This window comes from Alosa alosa, chromosome 11, assembly GCF_017589495.1.
Source record: "Alosa alosa isolate M-15738 ecotype Scorff River chromosome 11, AALO_Geno_1.1, whole genome shotgun sequence".
Taxonomy (NCBI): Eukaryota; Metazoa; Chordata; class Actinopteri; order Clupeiformes; family Clupeidae; genus Alosa; species Alosa alosa.
The window spans coordinates 15,776,645-15,803,143 of record NC_063199.1 but is presented as its reverse complement, the minus strand read 5'-3'; the positions used below and the strand labels follow the sequence as shown (position 1 = coordinate 15,803,143).

General features: G+C 41.9%; 1 protein-coding gene across 2 annotated transcripts; it reads right to left on the bottom strand.

Moving 5' to 3' along the window:
* Nucleotides 1-139: 139 nt before the first annotated feature.
* Nucleotides 140-26,188, bottom strand: nr2e3 (nuclear receptor subfamily 2, group E, member 3). 2 transcript variants are annotated; one of them, XM_048256986.1, is made up of 9 exons: nucleotides 26,167-26,188; nucleotides 4,615-5,170; nucleotides 3,854-4,004; nucleotides 3,474-3,577; nucleotides 2,828-3,088; nucleotides 1,848-2,029; nucleotides 1,262-1,502; nucleotides 990-1,095; nucleotides 140-777 (listed from the first exon to the last, which is right to left on the bottom strand). In XM_048256986.1, exons 2-9 carry the CDS (start codon nucleotides 4,706-4,708, stop codon nucleotides 645-647), a joined length of 1,272 nt encoding a protein of 423 aa, XP_048112943.1. In that variant the 5' UTR covers nucleotides 4,709-5,170; nucleotides 26,167-26,188; the 3' UTR covers nucleotides 140-644. The 2 variants fall into 2 exon arrangements, with proteins under 2 accessions (XP_048112943.1, XP_048112942.1); XM_048256985.1 differs by lacking the exon at nucleotides 26,167-26,188 and adding an exon at nucleotides 10,700-10,742.
* Between the last annotated feature and the right edge of the window lie 311 nt (nucleotides 26,189-26,499).

Genomic DNA, 26,499 nt, shown 5'->3' with positions numbered 1-26,499 from the left:
CTCCCAAAATGTAATACGTGACTGCCCTCTCGCGCATAGGCGAGTTATTGCAGCAACCCTTACCTGCAGTCGTACCATAGTGGCAATTGTAGCCTACACACCCCGTGGGGCCCACCTCTTAAAAACTCAAAAAACAACATTTAAAATGCACAATAAAGGCTTTTATTTATATTTACAGAAAAGGAATAAGCATGCTGCTTTGCATATATTTAGTCAATAGCAAAAAGTATCAAATCTCATTGCATCAAGAATGAATCCTGATTTGGTCATTTTTAAACAACAGACAAATTAGAAGAAAACAGACCAACGGTAATATTTTTTATTTTCTATAAAATATATTCATTTGTCTGCACAATAGCTACTCACAGTCTCTACATATTTGCATTTAGTAAGCAGAAATGCTTTGGCCAATACTGCTGTTTCTCCATTTTTTACACAAAACGGTAAACAAAATCAACTACTAAATTAACAAATCCAACATTCAGATGTCACATTGTATTCACTGCCTTGTTGAAATGTTTGAAATGACTCTTTGGAATTCCTCTGTCTTTTTTTGTTCTTGGTTGTTGGTAGTGATGTCCATGAAAGAGAGCAGGAAGCCACTGTGTGGGCGGTGTCTCTCTCAGGTTGGGTGTGTGTCCTCTTCAGTTCTTGAACATGTCACAGAGCAGTTTCTCCATGGGCGTGTTTCCGATGGTGCGGTGGAAGAAGAGAAGCTCAATCCGCTCCGAACTCACAAAGTGCAGAGCAGGCAGAAGAAGCAGGAGTCTCCCAAACCTGGTCACACAAACAGACACAAGAGGAGAATAAAGATCTGTTTTATACTCTGTAATACAGTAATTTACAAAAAGTCAATTAATAAATTAATTAGGATCCCCTTTGGGATTCTGGTTATAAATATGATATATATGTATTATTATATCTGGTTATACACACTGTGTAAATCATCTCTTATTCAATGAGTTCGGTCTTTTGTAGTCCCCACTCACCTGGCTGGCTGGCTGGAGTAGAGAGTGTGGATGTGCTGGCCCAGCATCACCTGAGCCTGGTCCTGCAGGTTCTCCACCTGCTCTGGGTCCTTCAGCCCTCGCGTCTCTGGGTATCAGGGAGAGACACAGCAAACAAAGGTTAGATGTGTGGAATAATGTGTGCAAACATCCATACAAAAGCACAAACACACATGCCCACTAAAACACTGTGTGCATGCACGCACACACACTCACACACACACAGACTCATACAGATGGCCATTTCTCCTCACCTGGTTTGAAGAGGACGATGGCCTTGAGGCAGGCAAACTCGGTTGGGTCAACGGCCAGGTTCTTGAAGCGGGTGAAGACCTCCTGCAGCACCCTGAGGTCAGAGGCTGAGGGGCTGGTCTTGCCCTGCTGGGGGGAGGACAGATCCGGCAGGGAGAGCAGGGGACAGGTGTCCAGTGGCATGGACCACTGGATGGCGCACAGCAGGAACAGCTCGCTCCACGCCTCCTCCAGAAGAATCACCTGCAAAGCCCACACAAGAGACCAGATCAGTTTCATCCACGTGCAAAGCCCACACAAGAGACCAGATCAGTTTCACATTCATTTGTCACCGTTTCCAAATTGATGGCCAAATGTACAAATGTAATATTTGTCTACAATATGATAAGTTATGGGCCTTTGATGGTAAATGTGTAGGGGTATGATTATTAAGTCAACCCTTAGTCAAACAAAAACAAATTCTTCTTTGATGTGAAATACATTTTAAAACAATAAAATAGAAAATTATTTATTTACTAACAAAGCATTCATGGGAATATCGCTGTATGTTCACGTTCACTTCAGAGTAGAAGGCTGACGTCAGCTCACCTGGTCTCTGAAGGGCAGGTGGGAAAAAACAGGCAGGTTCTTGGCCCACTTGACGGACATGAAGAGCAGACGGGCGGAGGTCTCGTACACACTCTCCGGACTGCTGGAGGGGTATAGCGAGGTGTTGTAGTCTGGCGAGTTCCTCTCAGGCTCATTGCTGGTCACATCAATGTTTTCATCCACTGAGGGAAATATGAACAATATGATTAAACAAATATCAATAATCCAGTTTCCTGTTCTAAATGTATGATTCAGAGTGCCAGCAAATGATTTCCACACTATATTATTTACATGGTTTGTAATATTTACCCCTCAGAGCAAATAAAAACAAAGCAGTTGTAGCCCTTGATAATCAATGAAGACAATCAAATCAGTATTTCTATATGTATTTATACAAACAAGCATTGCCCATGTCCTTCCCCGAATGCAGTCTCCTCACTGCCCTCTCCATCGCCCTCCCCTCCTCTCCTCTCCTCTCCACCTCCTCTTCTCTCCTCTCCTCCTTCTCTCCTCTTCTCCTTCTCTCCTCTACTTCCCCCTCCCTCCCCTCCCCTCCTCTCCTCTCCTCTCCACCTTATCTTCTCTCCTTTCCTCCTTCTCTCCTCTCCTCCTTCTCTCCTCTTCTCCCTCCCTCCCCCTCTCCTCCCCTCCCTCCTCTTCTCCCTCCCCTCCCCTCCCCTGCTCTCCTCCTTCTCTCCTCTTCTCCCTCCCTCCCCCTCCCTCCTCTCCTCTCCACCTCCTTCTCTCCTTTCCTCCTCCTCTCCTCCTTCTCTCCTCTCCTCCCTCACCTCCCCTCCCCTCCTCTCCTCTCCACCTCCTCTTCTCTCCTTTCCTCCTTCTCTCCTCTCCTCTTCTCCCTCCCCTCCCCTCCTCTCCTCTTCTCTCTACCTCCTCTTCTCTCCTCTCCTCCTTCTCTCCTCTTCTCCCTCCCCTCCTCTCCTCTTCTCTCCTCTTCTCTCCTCTTCTCCTTCTCTCCTTACCATCCTCTGGCTCCAGCTTGGCGCAGGTCTCGGCGGTCATGAGGCTGGCCATGAAGCGGTGTCCATTCTGGGGACTGGGGCAGCGCTGTGGGGCCGCGGCGGCGGTACTGATGCCTGAGGACGGCAGGTGTGCCCGGCTGATGACCGAGCAGGTGGAGGTGGGCTCGCGCGTGGTGGCCAGGTGCTCCTTCTCCGAGTCCACATCCAGTGAGTCCAGGCGCACCTGAGCCGTGCTGCGCGGCTGACGCTCGTTCTGCACAGCTGAGGAGAGGACGAAGGGAGAGAGAAAGACAGAGAGTCAGAAATTAAGAACAAAGATCAAATATGTATAATAGAGAAAACAAGTAAGTAAATGCCCAATGAGAAGAGGAGGAAAGTGAGAATAATGTGGAAAATAAATGACCGGTGAGAATAAGGTGTTGTTGAGTACAACAAAACATACCAATTTGTTTATTTCAAAGACCCTATAATACAAGTAACTGACAGTTGAAACCAGGGCTTTATAATCCTATATATTTCAAATATTGTATTATTTGAAATCCTGGGAAATGTCTAGGAATCTTGCATGGCTCAGTGTTCGGAGTGCTGGTGGAAATGTGGCAGAGAGGACAGAGGAGGAGAGAAATCAGTTTGTCCTAAATCTCACCATCTTTGTTCATGCCAGCCTGAAGGCACTTCTTTAGGCGGCAGGCTTGGCACTGGTTGCGGTGGGCCTTGTCCACAGGGCACATACCTGTACCCGCCTGGCACCTGCAAGGACAAATGAGGACTCGGTGAGATCGCATGACCAGCCACTTGCCTCACGTAGAGGAAGATGAGGCAAATATAAGCTGTGATTCATAGCTGTTATGAAACCGCTAAAGTACATAATGACCTTGATCTCCTTGAGCCATCAGAGGCTGCACATTGTCATAACACGTTCTCAGTCAAAGCTGTTTATGTTCAGATCATGGACACTGTGCAAAATAACTCCACTCTGCCCCCTCCTGGTGAAAATGATGTGTGTGCCACCCTTGTCGTCCTCACCTGTAGATGAGCTTCCGTCTGACGCTGCGCTTAAAGAAGCCGCTGCAGCCATTGCAGGCGTAGATGCCGTAGTGCTTCCCACTGCTGGTGTCTGCACACACTTTACACAGGAGGCCTGTGCTCAGGATTTTACCTGGCGCCGGGCTCTTACCTGGAACACAGGTGAGAAATACATTAGGCATTTGGCAATAGACCACCAAGTGTAACCGTGGACAACATTGCTTTATACTAAACATTACAAATGATCACCTAGATGTTTTAAAACTAAATGTATGAGTTATCAATTTTGAATAACCAAAAACCATCAGTAAATCAGTAAACACCCCCATCATGCCAATTTCCAACGGATGTCTTAACAAGTATCTTGCTGGTAAATGTACCATATACCATGTATATATATATATATATATATATATATATATATATATACACCATGTACTCTCTACCAGGGATGTAGTTGTAAAATGCCATGCGATCGGATTTTTAAGAAAGGCATTCTTTTTTGATGATGGTGGAGGTTATTGTCCAATGTTTATAACAATACAAGTTAGGTTCCTAGAGTGTTAATGAATGTGGATTTTCAGTGTGATTTTGCAATTGGTGAATAAACTCTTTTGAGAGGTGGATAAACTCTAATAAGAGGTGTATAAACCTTTTGAAATTTCAGAAGTGGATAAACTGCGTTTACTTGCGTTTAGCTTCCACTATATACATTCCTCCTCTCTACCCCATATAGCACATAAGCCATGTGTTCCTCTCACCACGCAGGCTGTCGTCTGTGATGCTGCTCCTAGGGGAGTCCCTTGGAGAGCTGGATGGCACCATGGCTATCTTGGACATGTGGTCATCCATCATTTGGAGGAGAGCGTGCACTTCAGGCAGATAGTTCTGGAAGCTCTTTTCAGCCGTCCTGCTTGAGCGATGAGGCCAAGGATCTCTCTCCTGGGCCTTTCTTGTTTTCCTTTAAGTTTCCTCTTCAGTCGCCAAACAAAACTTTGCTTTCTTGCTCACAGTTTCTTTGCAAAACTATTGCCCAGAATAGTCCATTCAGATGAAGAACACAAAATAAGTGGGGGAAAAAAGAGTCAAAGTGCAACAGTGTTTTGCTTCTCTGAAAAAGACAAGTTCAGTCCGCTGGATGAGGTTAGGGATCCTGATACCTCCTTCAGGTGTGATGAAGACTTGTATCCCTGAGTAGGCTCCTTGCTGCTGGCTGTCCTTTGGTTGTGATGTACTGTGCTGTGTGTGCTAGTGGAGGGGGTCCTGTGTCCAGTGATGACCGGGAGTGTCTGAGAGCCCAAGCCCGAGTGGGGCTCCCTAAAGGAGGAAGACAAGGAGATTAGCACCAAACGCTGTGTAAGCATATGCCTATTTGTCATCCTCTTAATCTTTACTGTTCATCTAGGGGTGGATCAATCAGTCACACACACACACACACACACACACACACACACACTTACATACATACACAGCTCGGACTTAGCCACATCCTCAACAAGTGGAAAAACAGAAGAGCTAATGAATAGGGGAGTTGTGTGGTGTGGTGTGGTGCAGGATGGGGTGGGGTGATGGAGAAGGCTCTGTGCGCTCATCTTCAGATGTCTAAGTACTTTCTGAAGCCAAACAAAAGATAAGGCATACATTATTGTTTTTGAAATATATAGTGTAGAGAAACAGATATGCTGGTTTATTTAGACTTTTAGACTCTGAAGGCCAAAAACCACGTCAAGAAATGAATAGTCATTTCTGACAGTGATCTCAAACCTGAAACATGTTGTACAATAGATTGATTGATTAAAAAATCCAAGATAATATTATATGGCTGGTTGACTGGATGACTTCAATGCTCTCTTATCTGGGCTTCTGTTGGGAAAGCTGTGAAGATGAACACATTCACAAATGCATAACATCTGAAGATGTATAGACTGTGAAATATAGACATTTAAAATGTGTTTCTATGTTCCCCTTTTGCAGTAGCCAGATATCATACCAATTTCTTTATTTAATACAATTGACCAAGAAAGCCATTTCCAGGTAGAAGAACCCCATTGGTTAAATAGGAATGCACTATATGTAAAAATGTGGTATGACACTATGAATACTTTGAGACTTAACTGCATAGGCCCAAATAAGCCCCAAAATCATCAGTGATTAACAGTTGTGGAAATGAGAAAGTGAAGGCTACATCTTTGCAATTGCTCATGATAAGACCTCAAATGTAATGAGTATATCATCAACACTGTGTTTTGAATTTTGAAGTCCATCTTTTGTCTTTAAGAACTTAACACATTACCAGTGTATGGAAATAGAATATATGACACTATTTAGTTTCAGAATTTTGCTTCACTTTTTGTAGTTTTATTCTAATCACAGCATGTTCTGCAGAGCCAACTTCAGAAGCTGTACTGGCTCTCTAGAGGCTGAAAAAGAGCATCTCCCATTCACATGTTGTCTCTCTCATGCTATTTCATCATTGTTTAATCCGCAACAGTGGACAGATGACACTATGAGTCATTATGCTAATCTACGTCAACTCCACCGTCCATGGCTGGAGTAATCAAACTCTCCACGGTGTTTTACATGAACTCATGTCTCATGTTAGCAGTTTCCAGCAGAATGGCATGATTGAGGCGCAACAGTTTACATTCATTTTTCTGAACATTGTCATTATTGTTATCCCTTCTCTTAGTTGTAAAACTATAGGAATAGCCTCCCTTCAATGCCTGTGCAGCTATCGCTGTCCCCCATAGGTACTGTGACCAGGCTGGAAAAAGAGAGGAGCAGGAAAAACAACAACCGTCCCCAATCAGCTAATAGGCTTAGGCTACCACATAACGTGTTCTGCTAAGTTAACAAAGACCCCAGGAGCACTTGGTGGATGGCGAGGGGGTCAGGGGATGAGGACGAGGGGGTGGGGTGGTCGGGTTGGTGGGCAGTAAGGGGCAAGAAAAACAATTAGCCACGGGCTGAGGAGAGAACTAAGGGGCCTCTCCTCCATGAGTCAACCCCCCATGGCCATATGGTGGCTGCTGCTGTCTAGCTCTCAGTCACCCTAATTAGTGACCCCTGTGTGATTCGCTGGTAATTAGAGGGCTGAAGTCAGTGATTTGCTTTTTTCTTTTGATTTGTGCTTCTATCCTATTAGGAACTTATGCAGTGCCAGGTCACACACAAAAGCCAGACAGCAACACATGCCTTCTGTAGACCACCACGACCCCCAGCACCCCCCCCACAGCCCCTCAGCTTCCATGCACCTCGCTCTTTACAGCTCTCTGGTCAGAATAATGCCTCCGTGCCACCGATGACACTGGGTCTCAAAACAATGACAATTGAGTCAACAGTAACACCACTGTGCAACAGAGGGTTTAGGTCATTAACTTACAGTGTTTCTATATATAGACAGTGATTTAAAATTTGTTGACATGATAGCACACATATTTTTGGTTGTGCTCAAAGCGATTGCCAGTCTGCATTCAATCTTCCACACTTGTTTTCTTGTCACCAAGTCAAACCCTCAGATGTTTTTTTTTTTTCCGCCCTGAAACTCAGATAATGATTTGGTCAAGACCTGATTGCTTTTGCTCCATCCATGCCCCCTTGTTAGTACTGGCTTCATTGTATCTCTTGGTGCTTAATGCCTTTAACAGAGCCCTCTCTGTTGGACTAAACTGGTGTGTAAAAAGATTAGAAATCCTGCTTAAGCGGGAGGTGCTGCCGGTTTTAGTGTGTGTGTGTGTGTGTGTGTGTGTGTGTGTGTGTGGTGGGGCTGGGGCTGGACGGGGGTGGCATCTGGTTTGGCAGACAGTCATTTGAACTCTGACCTGGAGGCCTGCTTTGACAGCGTACAGCCCCCAAGGTCCACAGTCCACACCCACAGGCCTGAGCAGAGAGGAGTGGAGGGTTCCCAGAGTCCCCGGGCCTCACTAATCTCCACTGCTTCTAATTGGGAAGAGATTGAGTGAAGTTCTCCTCTGGTGTTCCCATACGTAAACTATACCCAAACAAAGGACCTTTTTGTTTTGGTCTATTAGTGACCGTTGTCAGCATGTTGCTTTAATAGCAAGAGAGAAACAATAATCACAGCTACACTGAAGTTGTACAGTTAGTTTTTTTTTGCTTTTGTCCCAAGTCACTTACAAAACATTAGATAAAAACAGCCAGAGTATAAAAACAATCATGTGAGAAGACAATTTATAAAACATTATACAACAATTGGGTTCTATGGAACTATGTATTTGTTTCTGATTGGCCGAGAGACGTTCCATGAGTTGGAATATCCCTGGACATTTCACCTCAGACTTTGCACAGCTAGGACTAATAATAAATCACTCCGCGATACAATGCGAAGATTTGACACAATGTTCTCATCCCAGCCCTCCACTATTTTAAGCAATGGGTTACTCCTTAGCAAACCATAACGAAACAGTGCTTCTTTTACTGTCTATGGCTTCACCACATCTGTGGATTAAGCAGCACAGTCAACTCAATGTAAGTAAGATAAACGAGGATGCTATTTATTCTCAGCATTGCCAGCATTGTGTATAATATGATTGTCACTTGGAGGAGAGTCTTGTCAGCAAACTTTCCAAGGGAACCAAAACTTACTCAAAAACTAACCTTCGGGGAACGTTTGGGAACCAAAAACTAACGTTCCCGAAACCAAAAACTATGGTTCCCAGGAACCATAAATTGTTAGCTGGGTAGTATCGTCACGTCAGTGTGCACAGTAGTGTAACATTTATTCACCATAAATTAATAAAGTTGAGTGGCTCTGCAATACTACGGAGCCCTAGAGGGGTCATCGCAAAATGTTTTGCATGTTGAGAGAATGTGCGCTCGTTTTACTAAATTGTGCTCTTGTTTAACTAAATTGTGCCCTCGTTTAACTATATTGTGCACTCGTTTTACTAAATCGTACGCTCGTTTTACTAAATTGTGCGCTCGGTTTACTAAATCGTGTGCACAATTTACTATATTGTGCTCTCGTTTTACTATAGTGTGACCTCATTTTACTAAATGAAGCTCTCATTTTAAGCATAAAACGAGGGCACAATTTATTAAACGAGTGCACTATTTACTAAAACAAGCGCACGATTTACTAAAACGAGGGCACGATTTATTAAAACGAGAGCACAATTTGTGAACATGGTTATAGAACATTGTGTGCACGATCTACTTAAACGTGGCCACAATTTGTAAAACGTGCACTCAATATTGTTTTGACACATGTAAACATGAGCACGTTATAGTATATTCGAGATCTCGATCTACTAAAACGCACCCACGAATAATTAAAACGTGGGCTCGAAGAAATTAAATTGTGTGCACAAAAACATAGTGTGTCAAGGGATATCCCCGGGAATGACGTCGGGAGGTGTGTCGCTTGTAGTGACGTAGAGGGAATCTCATTGATTGCAGTGCACCTGGTTAATAGCCCCGTTAGGTAGGCTGTAGGTGGGAGAGCAGATGATTGTGTGTGTTTGTAAAGGCCCCTTGCCAACATCGTCCAGCTGAATGTTTGGCGAAGTTTTGAGTGTTTGTTGAGGTCCAAGTGTATGCAGAGCTGTGGTGTTTATCGCGAACGGTGTGAGCTGGGCTACATAGCCTGAGAAGCTGCGCATCGTGAACGACACTGTTTATGTCTCCCGTTTCATAGTCCGTATCAAAGCTTACCTCGTTGTGTGCATCATTGGTGTGCGCGTGGGTTATATGGTGAGGCCCATCGGGCGCTAGAGGGAACCTTATTGTATTGGGTGGGTATTAGGCGATACTACTAATACGCAGTAGCCTATTTGTACCAACAGTAGGTCTACGTGTTGTAATTGTTTGGGAGCTTGTCGCTGTGATGTGCTTCGATTGACTTCTAGACCTCACAGTTAAGTCAACAATCCAGGAGATAGTGGAAACCGGTCATTAGGCTACAACAGAGCCCGCGAAAGTAGCCTTTGTAGCCTAGTAAATTTCCCCATTATGGGTCTCCATAGCTGGCGGTTGACACCACAGTGCCCCTGCTACAAAGAGTAGAAGTCCGCTATAAAACATGACCACCTAAAGTCTTTAATTAGCTGCTTACGGTTATCATCACATTACCAATATGAACTGTTACAGACAGCTGTAGGCTTAGTCCATGTCAAGGTAACACGACGTTGCCACCACAGCACAGCGAGCGGTGAGAAAATGTCGGGAATTACTAAATGTGAGCATGAAATACATATTTCGAGAGCTCAATTTAGGCCTACAACGGGGTCACGTTGTATTAATTCGAGGGCTCAATTAAAGGAAAACGTGCTCACGTTTTATTAACTCGAGGGCTTAATTAAAGGAAAACGTGCTCACAAATTATCACGACCAGAAAAAATATCACTTAAAGTGAGCTGTCCCGGGCTCCGTACAATGTAGACTGTGTTTCGTTTTTTTTTTTGCAGTACCATGTCCTTTACATCAGTGTTTCTCAAACTTTTTCAGACCAAGGACCACTTAATCAATAAAAATAGCCTCACGGACCACCTAGCTAAAAAAAAAAAAACTAGACCTACTTCAACAGTAAATTACACAATAGGCCTACTCACTGATTGTCTTTGCACCTTGCTTATTGTGTCAGAGAATTTATATGATTTAAACTGCTATGCCTTAGCCTACATAGGCAGTGTTGCAGAAATGTTTGGATTTACATACAACTTGGTTCAATATTGCAAACAACTCATCTATATTATATTTTACCACGTCTGCTCACGGACCACTTGGGCTAGCTTGCGGACCACCAGTGGTCCCCGGACCACACTTTGAGAAACACTGCTTTACATGACATGGCCCACTGTCCTTGTAAAATGCATGGAGCAAACCTACCTAGATATGAATGTCATTTCAGCCCGACTTTCAACATTTCTTTCAAGAAGACACGTAAACCACAAAGACCCGTAACGAGGGATCTGGAATGTTGGTTACCTAGCAACCAAGACGCTGTCTATTGAAAAGGGAACTATTTTTTGATGCGTAAGAACGATGTCGAAATTAACATTTTTAAACAATAACGGGATGTTTTCAGATTATTTAGTTTGTGGTAGAATTGTTGTATAATTAACAAATATAGCACGAGTGAGAGTGGGGTTGGTCATGGATATTCCCATGACCAACCCCACTCTCACTCGTGCTATATTGGTTAAATATGAATGTGTCCTCACTAGCCATAGAACTGACAGTGGCCATAATAGGGGAGGGGGGCAGAAAGGCTAGGCAATCAAGGACATGGGTAGATAGATGGAGGAGAAATCAAAAATAATACATAAAAAGTTCTATGAAGATGTGCAAAAGTTGGAGAAAGTCAGATGTGTGTGTGTGTGTGTGTTTTGACGTGTGATGAAATAAGAAAATAAATAAAAGGTCTGTAGCATAGGGAGAGGGATGTAAAAGTGCTAAAAGTCACGTAGGTGTGTGTGTGTGTGGGGTCATGAGTGCTGTGGAGTGAATGAGTGCAAATTCAGTATAGTGTGAATTCAGAGTTGGGAAATGTTTGAGAGTGCTGAGGAGTGAATGTGTGCAAAGTCAGTATAGTGTGAGTTCAGAGTTCAGATGGCCTGGGGATAAAAACTTCTCCTGAGTCTCTCAGTTCTGGCTTTGTGACTACATAGGCGTCTTCTTGATTTCAGCGGTAGGAATAATCCATTGTTAGGATGAGAAGTCCTTCAGAATCTTTTGGGCTCTTAGGAGTACTCTTCTGGAATAGATATCTTTAGAGCAGGGAGTTGAGTTCTTATAGTACGTTCAGCTGAGCGCACTACTCTGCAGAGTACTACAATCTCTAACTGTGGAGTTCCCATACCAGGTGATGATGCTACCAGTTAGAACACTCTCAACCGCTGAAGTGTAGAAGGCCTTCATGATGGATGTAGAAACTTTGAATTTCCTTAGCTGACGAAGGAAGTAGAGTCGTTGTCTGGACTTCTTCAGAACATATTGAGTGTTAACAGTCCATTCTTCTTCTTTTTTTTCTTTTTTCATGTGACTATGTCTGCTCTCACGTTTTGTTTCTAAGGCAATTACAGAGTCAATTACAACATATAAGATCTAAAATGTTGATAGATGTATGGGAAAACCTGATCATTGTGATGCATTAAGTACTGTAGATCTCCATCAAATGAAGCACCTCTAGTGGCAGGAGTGTGTAAATGCCACCTGTCACAGCTTACCTGTCATTTAGCATGGTAACAGGCAGATCAGGTGTGTATTAACTCTGTTTATGTAATCGACAGGTGGCTCTGATGCAAAATGTCCCTGCTAGATTTTTAGGACAAGGCTTGCTTAGATGGGCAGGGCAGAGATTATGGCGAAACAATAAGATTAATTGTGGGGGTTTGCCCTGGAAATAGAATGATTAGACATGCTCACCAGATGTGAAATGTCTACAGTAGCCTAATACTGTAAGTAAGGGACACATGAGGAGCTGGAGGTTATGGTAGTTGAGGAACAGGAAGTTGAAATGTACATTTAAAAGATGAAAACTGATTTCTCATTCGATCTTGAGACACTTAAAGCTTTGAGGGCAAATAATTGAATTGAATTGAAAACAATAAGAATGGCCAAACTTGACATCTCTCAAGCTTTGGCTAGTGTTGATGAACTTTACTCATCATTCCCATCTCCAGCTCTTAAAGACTACACACACAAACAGAATATGATTCAATCAGGTGACAAGGCTGGCAAGCTTTTAGCCCAACAAGCCCGCCAAACCTACATAATTATACCTACATAAAAATGACGAAATTGTGATGATCATCTGGAGATTAACAGCGCCTTTAAAAAACAGCGACCTCTATACCTCTGAATGTGATGAAAACTTTCCACAATAGACAGCTTTTTCAACAACCTTACATTTCCTCCAATCTGAACACAGTTCATTATTAGGGGGAAATATTTCATGCTATTAAATCCTAGCAATAAAACACCTAGACCAGATGGCTTTACCTCAGACTTCTATTAAGACATTGAGTCAGGGTTGCCCCCTATCCCCTCTCTTCTTCACAATTGCCATCGAGCCACTTGCCATCTGGTTATTACTATACTACGTTATACCACTTATACTACACTTTTGTACAACCAAGATTAAACAACTTGTTGTTCAGAATTGTCTTTTTATTGGCAAAAATCAATAAAATGTGCTAAACAAAAAAAAGATGAAAACTGACATCTAAATCAGTATAGTAGTGGCATTAAACTCCTCATGTGGCGTTCACATTTCTAGAAATGACTTCTAAACTGAAACTGCATACATGTATGTCCACTGTTCCTGACAGGGTGTTCCTCCAGCTGTTATTTCTGGCAACAACATGTAAAATGCATTTGGTTCTTCCTGAACTCACCTACTGGAGATATGTATTAATTGTATAGTCTATTTGATCAGTTATTTTGTTTATAGCTGTGTGCATTTACTCTGCATGAATGTCCCCAGGTGTGACCCTTATTGTTCTTACTCGTCATCATCATTCAACCCATCACAAATCTGCATTCTAGCAATGCCCGCCTCAAACATGCATCTTCATCCTCCTCAACAACAACCCAACCCCCACCGGCCATCCACGTCTGACACCTCCCAGGGGGAGTGAGGCGCTAAGGTGTTTAGGCTCTGATCTGTGCAGTGCTGACTGTGGAGCCCTGAGGCTTCCTCCTCCTCAGCCGCTGTTACATAACCGAGCCGCTCTAAAGCCCTCTCAGCATGCAGCATGGCCTCACCACCAGGGTCACAGCCTGCAGCCAGAGCCACCAGCAGCAGCCGGGATTAGCCTCTTACAGCAGGGCAGAGCCAGAGCACACCCCACGTCAGCCAGAGATGGTGTTGATGCCAGCCCCCACTGATATGGAAGGGGCGCTCAGACACCCAACCCTCCCCCCCCCAGGACAGAGAGACAGATTAGGTGTTCTGCTCCCTCAGGTGTTCCGTCCACCAGTCTGTCCATCCAATGGTCTGTGCATTTATCAGGACTGCAATGATCAGTGATGATACACGTCACAGTTTCCACATGAATTTGACAGAAGTATAGTGAAACATCTAATCGCTAAAAAGACAATACTCCAATACAATGCACCATTGGTGTGTGAGTGTATATGTGAAGGTATCAACTTCAGTAAAGAAAAGCGCTTTATGACTTCAGTATCCCAGTTATAAGGCTTATCCCGGTTTTGATCATATTTGGGATATGGTGTTTAAATGAACACAGCGAACCCTGGTTATTAAAATCCCAGTATACATGATGAATACTAGTTACCCGGTTACAACAATAAAGTTCTAATAGATTCCCGGAGTACTCCATCTGCTTAAACGGGTTACTCAAAACCAGGATAAGAGATTATCCGGGGGTTTTGAAATCGGGATATGATGTTTACATGTGCAAATACAGAATCGGGATAATTAAAAATCCCGATCATAACCGGGATACTGAAGTGCATGTAAACACAGTCTATAAATGTACACAATTTAGCATTAGTTAAGTATTAGTTAAGCATTAACAAACACTTAATTCATCATTATTAAGTATGTTTTCAACATTACTTAAGGATTAACAATGTACACATTAGGAATTCATAATTTATAACCGGAAAACACAATGATAACCAGGGGCGCCTGCAGGAATGAATGCTATGGTACCCATCTACAGTCACCTGTAGGAATGAATGCTATGGTACCCATCTGACACCTGTAGGAATGAATGCTATGGTACCCATCTACAGACACCTGCAGGCGCGCCTGTTGATAACACCTACTAAATAACAAACAACACTCTTGACTCTATTAATGAGGAAAAGCACATTTGTTTATCTTTAAGTAAACACACGTAATAATGATGAATAATGATGTGTTTGTTAATGCTTAACTAATGCTAAATTGTGTAACCTTATTGTAAAGTGTTACCGGTAAAATTATAATTAGAAGTGAATGTGAAATTTAATGTAGGTATGATGAAGAATGTTTAAATTAGAGAAAGCAATTTTATGCACAAAGAGTATGAGTTGAGAGTCACTGAGAATCTTTGTGTTAGATTTTCAATTTAGATTTTCAATTTAATGTGTGTGCTGATTTGATTCAATATTTGGGCAAGTTCCAAAGCACATCTGAAAGCTCTCCTGCCTTTCCAAGAACTGCTCATCCTCTACACACACACACACACGCACAAACACACACACACACACACACACAAACACACGTACAGTAGACACATCACCCTCCTCTCTGTTCTCCACTCCTTCCCATCCTCTACACACACACACACACATACACTCACTCACATGTATGTACACACGCATCAATCACCCCTCCCACACACACACACACACACACACACACACACACCCTCCCCTTTCTGCCACACCCTGACCTAGATCTCTGATAGTAAACAGCTGCTGCCCGGCTGAAGTGGTGCTTCCATCAGCAGAATGTGTACCCAGGGTGGGGCTGGGGTTGGGGGGCAGAGGGGAGGATAAGTGTCAGATTGCTCCTCTCTTTAGCCTCCTGACAGGACTCATCGGCCGTAAGATTGTTTAGGAGATCCCACATACGCGCGCGCACACACGCACACACGCACGCACACACACACACACACACACGTGCGCACACACACACATACACTCACACTCCACCATGTAGCCGCCACAAGTTGCACAATTAAGACACACCTCAACCCGTGTGTCTGATCAAACTCAATTTTCTCAGGTCAGTCCCACACAGACCCATTAAGAACCCTGAATTTCCACAAATTGAAGTGGGTCCTGACTAGAGCAAGAGAGTGTGAGAGAGGGGTCAGAGAAAAACTTGGAAAAAATCAGTGGTGCACACAGTGACATATTAATTAAACAGATCTATGGGCTTTTTTTCTTAAAAACTATGGCAATATTGAAACAAAAATATATTGCCACAATTAATTTTCATGCACTGTATAGCAGTGGTCTTCTTCATAAATGCAATTGAAATGAGCAACATCCTCAAAAATACAGCAAAATAGAATATGACGATACGATAATGAAAGCAATGCATAAACAATGTTCCATCAGTCCATTGTGAGAGCGTTGAAATGTCCTTGAAGGCAAGTTCACAGAAGTTCACATCTCCGTGCTGCCATCTAAGCCTCTTTGTGTATAATCTCTTTGAATGTCAGCTATTGTCAAAGAGTGAGATTAACTTTTTAAGATGTGTTGCAGGTAGCTTTCCTCGTGCTCAGGACGAGCACAAACACATGAGGAGTTTAATGGAACCGCAACGCACAGCACAATACAAAAGGAAATCACAATGTATCATTATGGAAATTCACATACCAGAGATGGAGACAAAATGGTGGACTTCTATGGCAAGCCGACTGAGCATTTATTCAGATATCTTGACATCAGGCATAATTGTCATGTACATGCAAGCCATTTCTGTCCACTAGTTAACTAGTGAGCCATTTCTGTGTGAACTAGTTAACTAGTGACAGCCAAAATGCTCACTAGTTAACTAGTAAGGCCCAAATTCTCTCTAGTTAACTAGTTCATATGTTTCATCTCTTACTAGTTAACTAGTAATGCTCAGCATGTTCACTAGTTAACTAGTGGACACTGAAATGTACACTAGTTAACTAGTTTAAAAACTTCTATATTTTACTAGTCAACTAGTAAGGTACAAAAATGTTTAGCTGAATACTGAATGTCAAATTCCCACTTGTTAACTTCTATGTTGCCAGCCGCTTGAGCATTTATTCTGATATCTTGATATCAGGCCAACATGCAAGCCATTTTTGTCAACTAGTTAACTAGTGAGCCATGTTTGTGCAACTAGTTAACTAGTGAGCCAAATGTTTTAACTAGTGAACACATATTAGCTTCATTAGTTAACTAGGGAGAGCCAGAAATGTCCACTAGTTAACTAGTAAAGGCCAAAATGCATACCAGTCAGCTAGTTGAAGGCAAAACTCCTCACTAGTTAACTAGTTGGAGTAGGTCAATGTCACTAGTTAACTAGTGAACCATAAATGGCTTACTAGCTAGCTAGGTGATGGCAGCAGGCTCACTAGTTAACTAGTTGATGCATCCTTTGTCCAAACTAGTTAACTAGTGAGGTCATAAATGTATGCTAGTAAACTAGTTGAAGCCTAAATTCACACTAGTCAGCTAGTGGCGCAGAATTCAAATTAGGAGGCAGAGAACTCTGGAAATTGAGGCTTTCTATTGGCTCCCTATGTCCAAATAGAACATGACAACCAATCATAGCGCAGAATTTCACAGAATCCCACCCACAACATTTGCGTATGGCACACAAGTTAACATGCTGGCCAAAAGATCTTTAACTAGTAAACTAGTGGCTTCATTGTGACACGTAAACTAGTGAAGGCAGAACTGCTCACTAGTTAACTAGTGAAGACACAAATGCCCACTAGTTAACTAGTGAGGTCTAAAAAGTGTCACTAGTTTAAACAAAAAACACCCACTAGTGAACTAGTGATGGCAATTTCCATTCGACTAGTTAACTAGTGAGGTGCAAAAAGTGTCACTAGTTTACTACCCAGATAGCAATTTCCTTTGGGCGGATCCGCGATAAAAGCCATTAGATCCGCCTGTAGTGGACATACGGTATCTAACTGTGGGCCAGGTCTGCTCCTGATACAGGTTTCAGTTCTGCTGGCAATGCTGTTTTATCACCGGTTTACAGATTTGTCCCAGGTCCAATTTCCGCAACTCAACTGGAAGTCAGGAGATGCGTTTAAAATACTAAAAACACCGATTTGGCCCAAACCTGTGATAGGATATGAGCCGAAGGACCATTTTTTCACAGCAGACCCAGGTGGTAATGATATTAATTAAGGTGCTGATTCTGCTAAATTGACCTTTCCTACTTCATTGTCAACTGGCTGCTAAAGAAAAAAAGGTATTTTGGAATGGCACAAATTTAGAAACCATGGGGTGTACTATGTTCCCATGGCCACTTCATTTCTATAGTAAGGCTGGAAAAGAAGATATAGTTGTCTCAATATTGATCATATGCTCGTTTCATTATTTTTATTATTACCTAGCAGTGGTAAAAGTAGTCAATTGTTGTTTGTGTCAGATCAAACAGTGCTATGAGACAACCCCATATTATATGGCATACGCATGCAGAAGTCCAAGCAGTAACGTTAATCAAGGATCTTTGGTTTTGCTCACTGTCAATCTTTTGACATGATTTGCCAGCCTGGACTAGGACAGCCCAACTTTTCAAGGTAGGCTCTGCTTTTCTGCTTTTTTATCTCTGTTGGTTTATTCAGAGACAACAATAAGCAAACGAGCGATTGATAACTTTACTATAAGGTTATACTATTATTTTCCAGCAATATAGGCTAGGCTACTAGCTTAGCTTGAGCAAAACAGCCATCACAATAACTAGCCTATTTTGGTAACAGCTAACGCCAACAGGATCACTGATGAAAAAAAAACGAGTGTAATTGTGACTTAACCTATTTTCATAAAGGAATAAATGGCTCATGTTTATTTTTGTTGTTTCAGATTGACCATGGAGATGACTGAGGAAGACAGCCTGAATATCGATGGGAACAGTGGAATTAACACGACTTAAACTTTGTCTGGGATTGCACTTCTACAGCCAGGTTGTTGAATAAAAAAATAATAAGACACTTATGTGTAGCGTTTTTTTTACCCCCTTGTGTTTGTAGCCTAGCTTATGTTTATCAGTTGAGCTGTTGGGAAACGTTACGAACTTTAGCCTGGGTGAACCTATAGCGAACCTGTTAGCAAATGTGTAGCAAACAGATTTTCAGGATAATTAGCCCTAATTACCAATCACATTTCACATGTCAAATAAAGCCGGCTGATGTCTGATAAACGGGTCCGTACCACACACAATAAGCGGACCCGTATTGCATATGATAAACAGATCTGGAACCGTCAGTAACACAGACTACCATACGGAACTGGGCCAGTCTTAGCGTTATTGGTACCAGATCCGTCAAAGCGGATCCAGACCAATTTTGGACCGATGTGCGTTTGGACGCCGGATCAGGTCCATTATGCGATCGTGTCGGACGTTGTGGTAGGTGTGGCCCAGTTCGTCCCAGTGTATGTTTGCTATCTGGGTAGTGTGCTTTAAAACGCCCACTAGTTAACTAGTGAAGGCCATTTCAGCCCCACTAGTTAACTAGTGAGATGCCAAAATGGTCACTTGTTAACATGTAAAGGCCAAAATACCCACTAGTTTACTAGTGAGGGGTGTTGTGGGCCTTACTAGTTAACTATTGGCATGCATATTTTGTTCACTAGTTAACTAGTTACACCTAAAAACACAAACAAGCTGACCGTTTTTGTCCACTAGTTAACTAGTGGAACAATTTCGTCTACCACAACGTCCCGCACGGATCTGCATAATGGACCTGATCCGGCGTCCCAAGCGCATCGGTCCAAAATTGGTCTGGATCCGTTTGACGGATCTGGTACCAATAAGGGCTAAGACTGGCCCAGTTCCGTATGGTAGTCTGTGTTACTGGCGTGTTCCAGATCTGTTTATCATATGCAATCGGGTCCGCTTTTATTGTGTGTGGTACGGACCCGTTTATCAGACATCAGCCGGCTTTTATTTGACATGTGAAATGTGATTGGTAGTAGGGCTAATTATCCTGAAAATCTGTTTGCTACACATTTGCTAACAGGTTCGTTATAGGTTCACCCAGGCTAAAGTTCGTAACGTTTTCCCAACAGCTCAACTGATAAACATAAGCTAGGCTACAAAACACAAGGGGGGTAAAAACTTTACACATAAGTGTCTTATTATGACGCCGTCATATAGGTTTAGTCATATATATATTTTTTTTTTTTTTTGGTGGGCATGTAACCCCACATGGATAGCATGGAACCATCGTTTTTCGTTTTGATCTGTAGCCCCCGCTGGACTGGACCCCGAAGGAGGGTAGGGCAGACACAGTTTTCTGTGAATATCTCGAAAACCGTAGGGTTTAGGAGGACCATTCTTTTTGTATGTTGATCTCAAGGGGCCATGTCAACCTATTCCATAACCACTCATTTCATGTATAGCGCCACCTAGTTAAACACAAAAAAGTAAAATGAGGTGTTGTAATTGAAGGTATCTGTGACCTAACATAGTCAAAACTGCACGAAATTGGAAGTGTAGGATCATTATGACACCCCTCTGTATGCACGCCAAGTTTTGTGGAATTCCGTTCATGGGGGCCACACAATAAATTAATTTATGTTACTATACACCAACTGGCCTGTAGGTGGCCGGAGACAGTTTTCTGTGAATATCTCGAGAACCGTAGGGGCCTAGGAGGTCCACCTTTTTTATGTATGTTGGTCTTAAGGGGGGCATGTCAACCCATCCCATTACCACTTATTTCATGTATAGCGCCACCTAGTTAAAAATTAAAAGCAAAAAATTAGGTGTTTTTCATCACAATATCTCTGGCTGACAAGGTCAAAACTGCACGAAATTAAAAGTGTAGGATCATTATGACACCTCCGAATGCATGCCAAGTTTTGTGTACTTTCGTTCATGGGGGCCTTACAATAAAATAATTTATGTGTACATTTTAGTGGCGATACACCAACAAGGATTCCCGGGACACTGAAAGACGGGGTACACAAAACTTGGTGGGCATGTACCCCACATGGATAGCATGGAACCGTCATTCTTTCGTTTTGATCGTAGCCCCCCCCACGCTGGACTGGACCCCCGAATGGAGGGTAGGGCAACCACAGTTCTCTGTGAATATCTTGAGAACTGTAGGGCCTAGGATGACCAATTTTTTCCCAGATGTTTGCCTCCAGGGTCATGTTAACCCATTCCATGTGCACATGTGCATAAACAGATACACACGCACACACATACATTTACAGTAATCATAATTATGACACATACTCACACAGTAGACATATGTAAGCATGCATGCACATGCACAAACACACATACGCAGGCAAACACACAAGCACGCACATACACACACACACACACCCCCACACACACAAACATAAATTTGTACACGCACACATGCACACAATTCAAGAATTTTTCCGTCATCTACTCCTGAATTTTTGGTCATTGATACCGGGACACCGAACCACCGGGTACATGAAATTTGGTGGGTATGTAGCCCCACTAGACTTTTACGGAAAAATTTCATTTCGGCCCCCCGGGGACCACCACCAATCACTCATTGGTCTGTAAATGGCGGTGCACACATATACACATGCACACACACAGGCACCCACATATACTATCGGTATTAGAGCGGCCGATACATAATTACAAATTCAGTAGGATTAAAAGAAAGCCAAAATAAATATTCATCATCATCATCATGGCTGCATTTTCAGTATTGGCGAAGTAGTCGTTTGTCCACTAGATGGATCGTTGCAGTGAGACGTAATTTTGTTGGAAGTTAAAAGTGGGTTGGAAAAACAATGGACGCCATACAAGGACTGTAATTTACCGCAGCGAACATCTAATAAGGATAGGGACGATGTTCACATGAAGTGTAATTCCCATTTCTTCTTGAAGCCGAAATAAATCTGAGGATGTTTATCGGACATGCTTGGTTTTACTGCTTTATACGTTAATCTTGTAATATCAATAAGGACTTAGGTAATGTTACCGTTAGCGCTGGTTGAGTGATGAAGGCATTTGATTTATTGCATTTGTAGAAAACTATAAATGCGGTTATACCAAGCAAATGTATAGCAGCACTGTTTGTATCTTCGACTGTCATTTATTGCATCGCGTGCTACAAAATCATTCTGTGCAATAGAAGATTTACCAACGTTACACCGGTCTGATATAGTTTTGCCTATACATAGCGTGAGACTGAGACGCCTGTTTATTTTGTTTTTAATGCAGGGTGTTGTGCTTTGATTACAGCTTGGTAATTGTAGTCTGTGAAATTAAAAAGCGTGTGTGTGAAGTATCCAAACAATGACACCTTCATTTCATTATGGCTGCTTTAGCAAAACACCTTTTGCTTACTGTGTAGTGGGTCCCATTTAGAAGTGGCTACTTCATTGGGTTTTCCTTGACTCATGGAGCTGCGTGAATGTTATTACAACTTTTGAAACGATATGACAGTTTAAGTCCGTTTGATAGTTAAGCCATTGGTTTCCAAAGGAGATTTTATTTGTGTCGCCAGCATAGCCTATTGACAATTTATGTTGTAAATAGGCCTACCTTATAATCCTACCTGTAGCTTAGGGAAGCTAACAGCTTTCTATTAGGATCTAGTTTGTTAGTTACCGTTTGTCATAACTCCCTGATGCATTTTTTGCATTTAGAATAGCCAACGTGGTATATCTCAATGGGAAAATTAAACAATATCGGGTGCCTATGGAAGGCTGGGTGAACCCAGCCTGATCTGCCCGCTATTTATTTTTGATTTCTTAAAAGATTGGAGCTTGGTCTGATGAAAGCCAGCTAGCCATGGACCTCAGTTAAACAATGCAATGGGGCCTATATTTGCACTAACAATAACGGACAAAATGCGTTAAAATGTGTATGAACAGTCTAGCTTACATGATTTCATCAAGGCCCATTTGGACATGTCAGTTATTTGCACCACTGGTTAGATGTAAAACAGCATTTTCGTTTCAGACTAGGCTACTGTTACTTAATTTGTGCATTAACAATAACGTTTCAGACTACTGTTACTTAATTTGTGCATTGACAATAAAGTATTACATGAACTAAAGATGACTAAAATCTTATGTAGAAGAAGAAACATTCACAAAAAATCCATCCATCCAAAAAATGACCTTTGTTTTTGATAGCTGTTAAAAACGGCATGGAACTGACAGAGATGTTTTTGTTTATAAATACATAAAAAAATAAATAAATAAATAAATAAATAAATAAATAACATTATGCTGATACCTTTTGCTTTTCCCAAATACAATAGCCTACAGGTGTAAGTGACCTTTCATCAATCCAGTTGCAATGGATGAACTGTGATGAACTGCCCTACTTGTGATTGTTTAGGGAGATTTTAAAGGTTTTATAACAATGTTTGGCTATTCTACAATCTATTTGTTTTTCAGCACCAGTAGGTTACTTTCTGTGCAGCATTACACACACACTCAGGCATGCCAAACAAGCATACACAAAAGTTTCAAGAGTGGGGATGGAGTAAAATATGGAGACAAATTGAAGTGTGATTTATTTTCTGAACGGATGTACAGGACTGAACGGTCATAAACGGTACATCTAGTTATTTTTTTATTCAACAACCTGGCTGTAGAAGTGCAATCCCAGACAAAGTTCAAGTCGTGTTAATTCCACTGTTCCCATCGATATTCAGGCTGTCTTCCCTAGTCATCTCCATGGTCAATCTGAAACAACAAAAAATAAACATGAGCCATTTATTCCTTTTGAAAATAGGTTAAGTCACAAACATATTTTTTTTATCATCAGTGATCCTGTTCTTAGCTGTTACCAAAATAGGCTAGTTATTGTGATGGCTGTTTTGTAATCAAGCTAAGCTAGTAGCCTAGCCTATATTGCTGGAAAATAATAGTATAACCTTACAGTAAAGTTATCAATCGCGGCTTGCTTATTGTTGTCTCTGAATAAACCAACAGAGATAAAAAGCAGAAAAGCAGAGCCACCTTGAAAAGTTGGGCTGTCCTAGTCCAGGCTGGCAAATCATGTCAAAAGATTGACAGTAGGCAAACCAAAGATCCTTGATTAAACTGTTTGGACTTCTGCATGCGTGGCAAAAATGGGGTTGTCCCATAGCACCTGACACAAACAACAATTGACTACTTTTACCACTGCTAGGTAATAAAAAATAATGAAACGAGCATATGATCAATATTGAGCCAACTATATCTTCTTTTCCAGCCTTACTGTAGAAATGAAGTGGCCATGGGAACATACAGTAGTGCACCCCATGGTTTCTAAATTTGTGCCATTCCAAAATACCTTTTCTTTTCTTTGCAGCCAGTTTGAAATGAAGTAGGGAAAGGTCCATTTAGCAGAATACCTTAATTATCATTACCACCTGGGTCTGCTGTGAAAAAATGGTCCTTGGCTCATATCCGTATCACAGGTTTGGGCCAAATCGGTGTTTTGTATTTTAAACGCATCTCCTGACTTCCAGTTGAGTTGCGGAAATTGGACCTGGGACAAATCTGTAAACCGTGATAAAACAGCATTGCCAGCAGAGCTGAAACCTGTATCAGGAGCAGACCTGGCCCACAGTCAGATACCGTATGTCCGCTACAGGCGAATCTAATGGTTTATGCCGATCCGCCCAAAGGAAATTGCTATCTGGGTAGTAAACTAGTGACACTTTTTGCACCTCACTAGTTAACTAGTCAATTGGAAATTGCCATCACTAGTTCACTAGTGGGTGTTTTGTGCACACTAGTAAACTAGTGACATGTTTTAGACCCATTACTAGTTAACTAGTGGGCATTTTGTCTTCATAGTTAACTAGTGAGCACTAGTGAAGGCCAATGTTTGTCACACTGAAGCCACTAGTTAACTAGTAAGAGTACCTTGTTAGCATGTTAAATTGTGTGCCACATGCAAATGTTGTGGGTGGGATTTTGTGAAATTCTGCACTGTGATTGGTTGTCATATTCTATTTGGACATAGGGAGCCAATAGAAAGCCTCAATTTCCAGAATTCTCCGCCTCCTAATTTGAATTCTGCGCCTCTAGTTGACTAGTGTGAATTTTGTCTTGAACTAGTTTACTAGTATACATTTATGACCTCACTAGTTAACTAGTTTGGACAAATGATGCATCAACTATTTAACTAGTGAGCCTGCTGCCATCACCTAGCTAGCTAGTAAGCCATTTATGGTTCACTAGTTAACTAGTGACATTGACCTACTGCAACTAGTTAACTAGTGAGGTGTTTTGCCTTCACTAGTAAACATGTGCACATTTTGGCTCAGAGACCCAAAAGCCTTCAACTAGATGACTGGTATGCATTTTGGCCTTTACTAGTTAACTCCAGAACTAGTAAGAACTCCAGATGGGGTTTGTTCAGAGCGGAAAATGCAACTGTGTTTGACAGAGGACAGATGTAGGTTGCTAGTGACAAAATATTAGCTTTCAGTATGGTACGGTGTCTTTTTAAGTGCCATTTAAATAAAGTTAGATTTCGCTATCATGTCTGTTGTACAAGATATTGACAGCGCAATAACCAGAAAACAATGTTAAGACATTTGTGGAGAAGAAGACGGCATTTGTGAAGAAGAACCCCTGTTGAAACACGCACCATAATCACATCCCAATGGAGCAGTATCATACTCTAATTCTGACTAGAATTGAGTATGACGACATCAGGCTAATAGCTAATTGACAATAAAGTTGAATCTATTCTAATCTAAAAAAAATAAAATAAATGTGCGTTTATAAACCATGTGTTGGACTATATCTCAATGAGATATTCAAGCATTGTAATGAATAAATTACATGTTAGTAAGATCACTGCATTGACGCATTATTGTGTGTCTAGATTTCATACACAAGGTTAATGTTTTTAGTTCACTGTCCCTGCTGAAATAAATAAATTACAATTACAATATGTACAATATGTAACCCTTTTATCAGGAAGTGGCCAATTTACTTGAAAATGCCCGCTTGCTCATCCATTTCTTATAATGGTGAGAACTGAATATTCAGAAAATTAAGACAAGTAATTGCATGATTGAGAAGAAAAATGATGAACTCCTAAATGGAACTGAATCATCCATTGTTTGTAATTCTCATGATCCCTGCCCAGTTCCTAAGACCTAAACTGTAATTAGCTGTAGTTACATTCAAGAAGCCAGATGGTGGTCAAATGCTTCCATGAATAATAAGAAACACAGTATTACGCATCTGGGTTCTTTGGATTAGCAGCTTTGCAGCGCATAAGGTAACATATGTGTGGATTAAACTATCCTTAACACAAGTCAGTGGAATAACACATCCATCGACTTGGCAAGTATGCAAAAGCAATTAGATCATTAGACTGTACTAACTTTGTGATCAGTATGGAGAAAAAGAAAAAAAATTGTGAAATCCTGAGTGTCATTTTATCTGTAGGATCTACCAATGCTCTGTAACTCACAAGATTTGTTAATACTTTTTAATATAGCCTACTTAATTCGTTATCACCTTTAGAATAATATACAGTAGAGGAATTTCCCGCAATTTAACAGTCAAGACCTGTCACTGTCCCCACGGTTTGTGCCACAAGGTCACGTTTAACAGAAAGGAAACACATTTCTCCCCCTTTTCAACACACACACACGGGTCACTATGTGGTCTGTCCCCTTCCCTGGCCTCTCTGACTGCTGAGCTGGCTTTACCTGCTATGGTGGGGGTTTCTGGTCCACACACTCCCCTTTCTAGGAATCAGTGAGGGGCACGAGCAGGAGTGTGTGTGTGTGTGTGTGTGTGTTGGGGTACGAGTAGCAGTGCCTCCAGAGATTATCCATCCCACTACCATCTGGTGCCAGTGCTCCTGTAATCCAGGCAATGAGAAAAATCAATTGTCTAAGTAAATATCAAAGACATGTAAGCTCATTTCAACAATTAAACAGTGGTCAGATTGGAGTTAAAGGCCTGTGTAACTGCTGAACAAGGCCTTCCATTGTGACTAAGAACAGGTTGCTGAATGGACACATCATGGATCTGTCTGT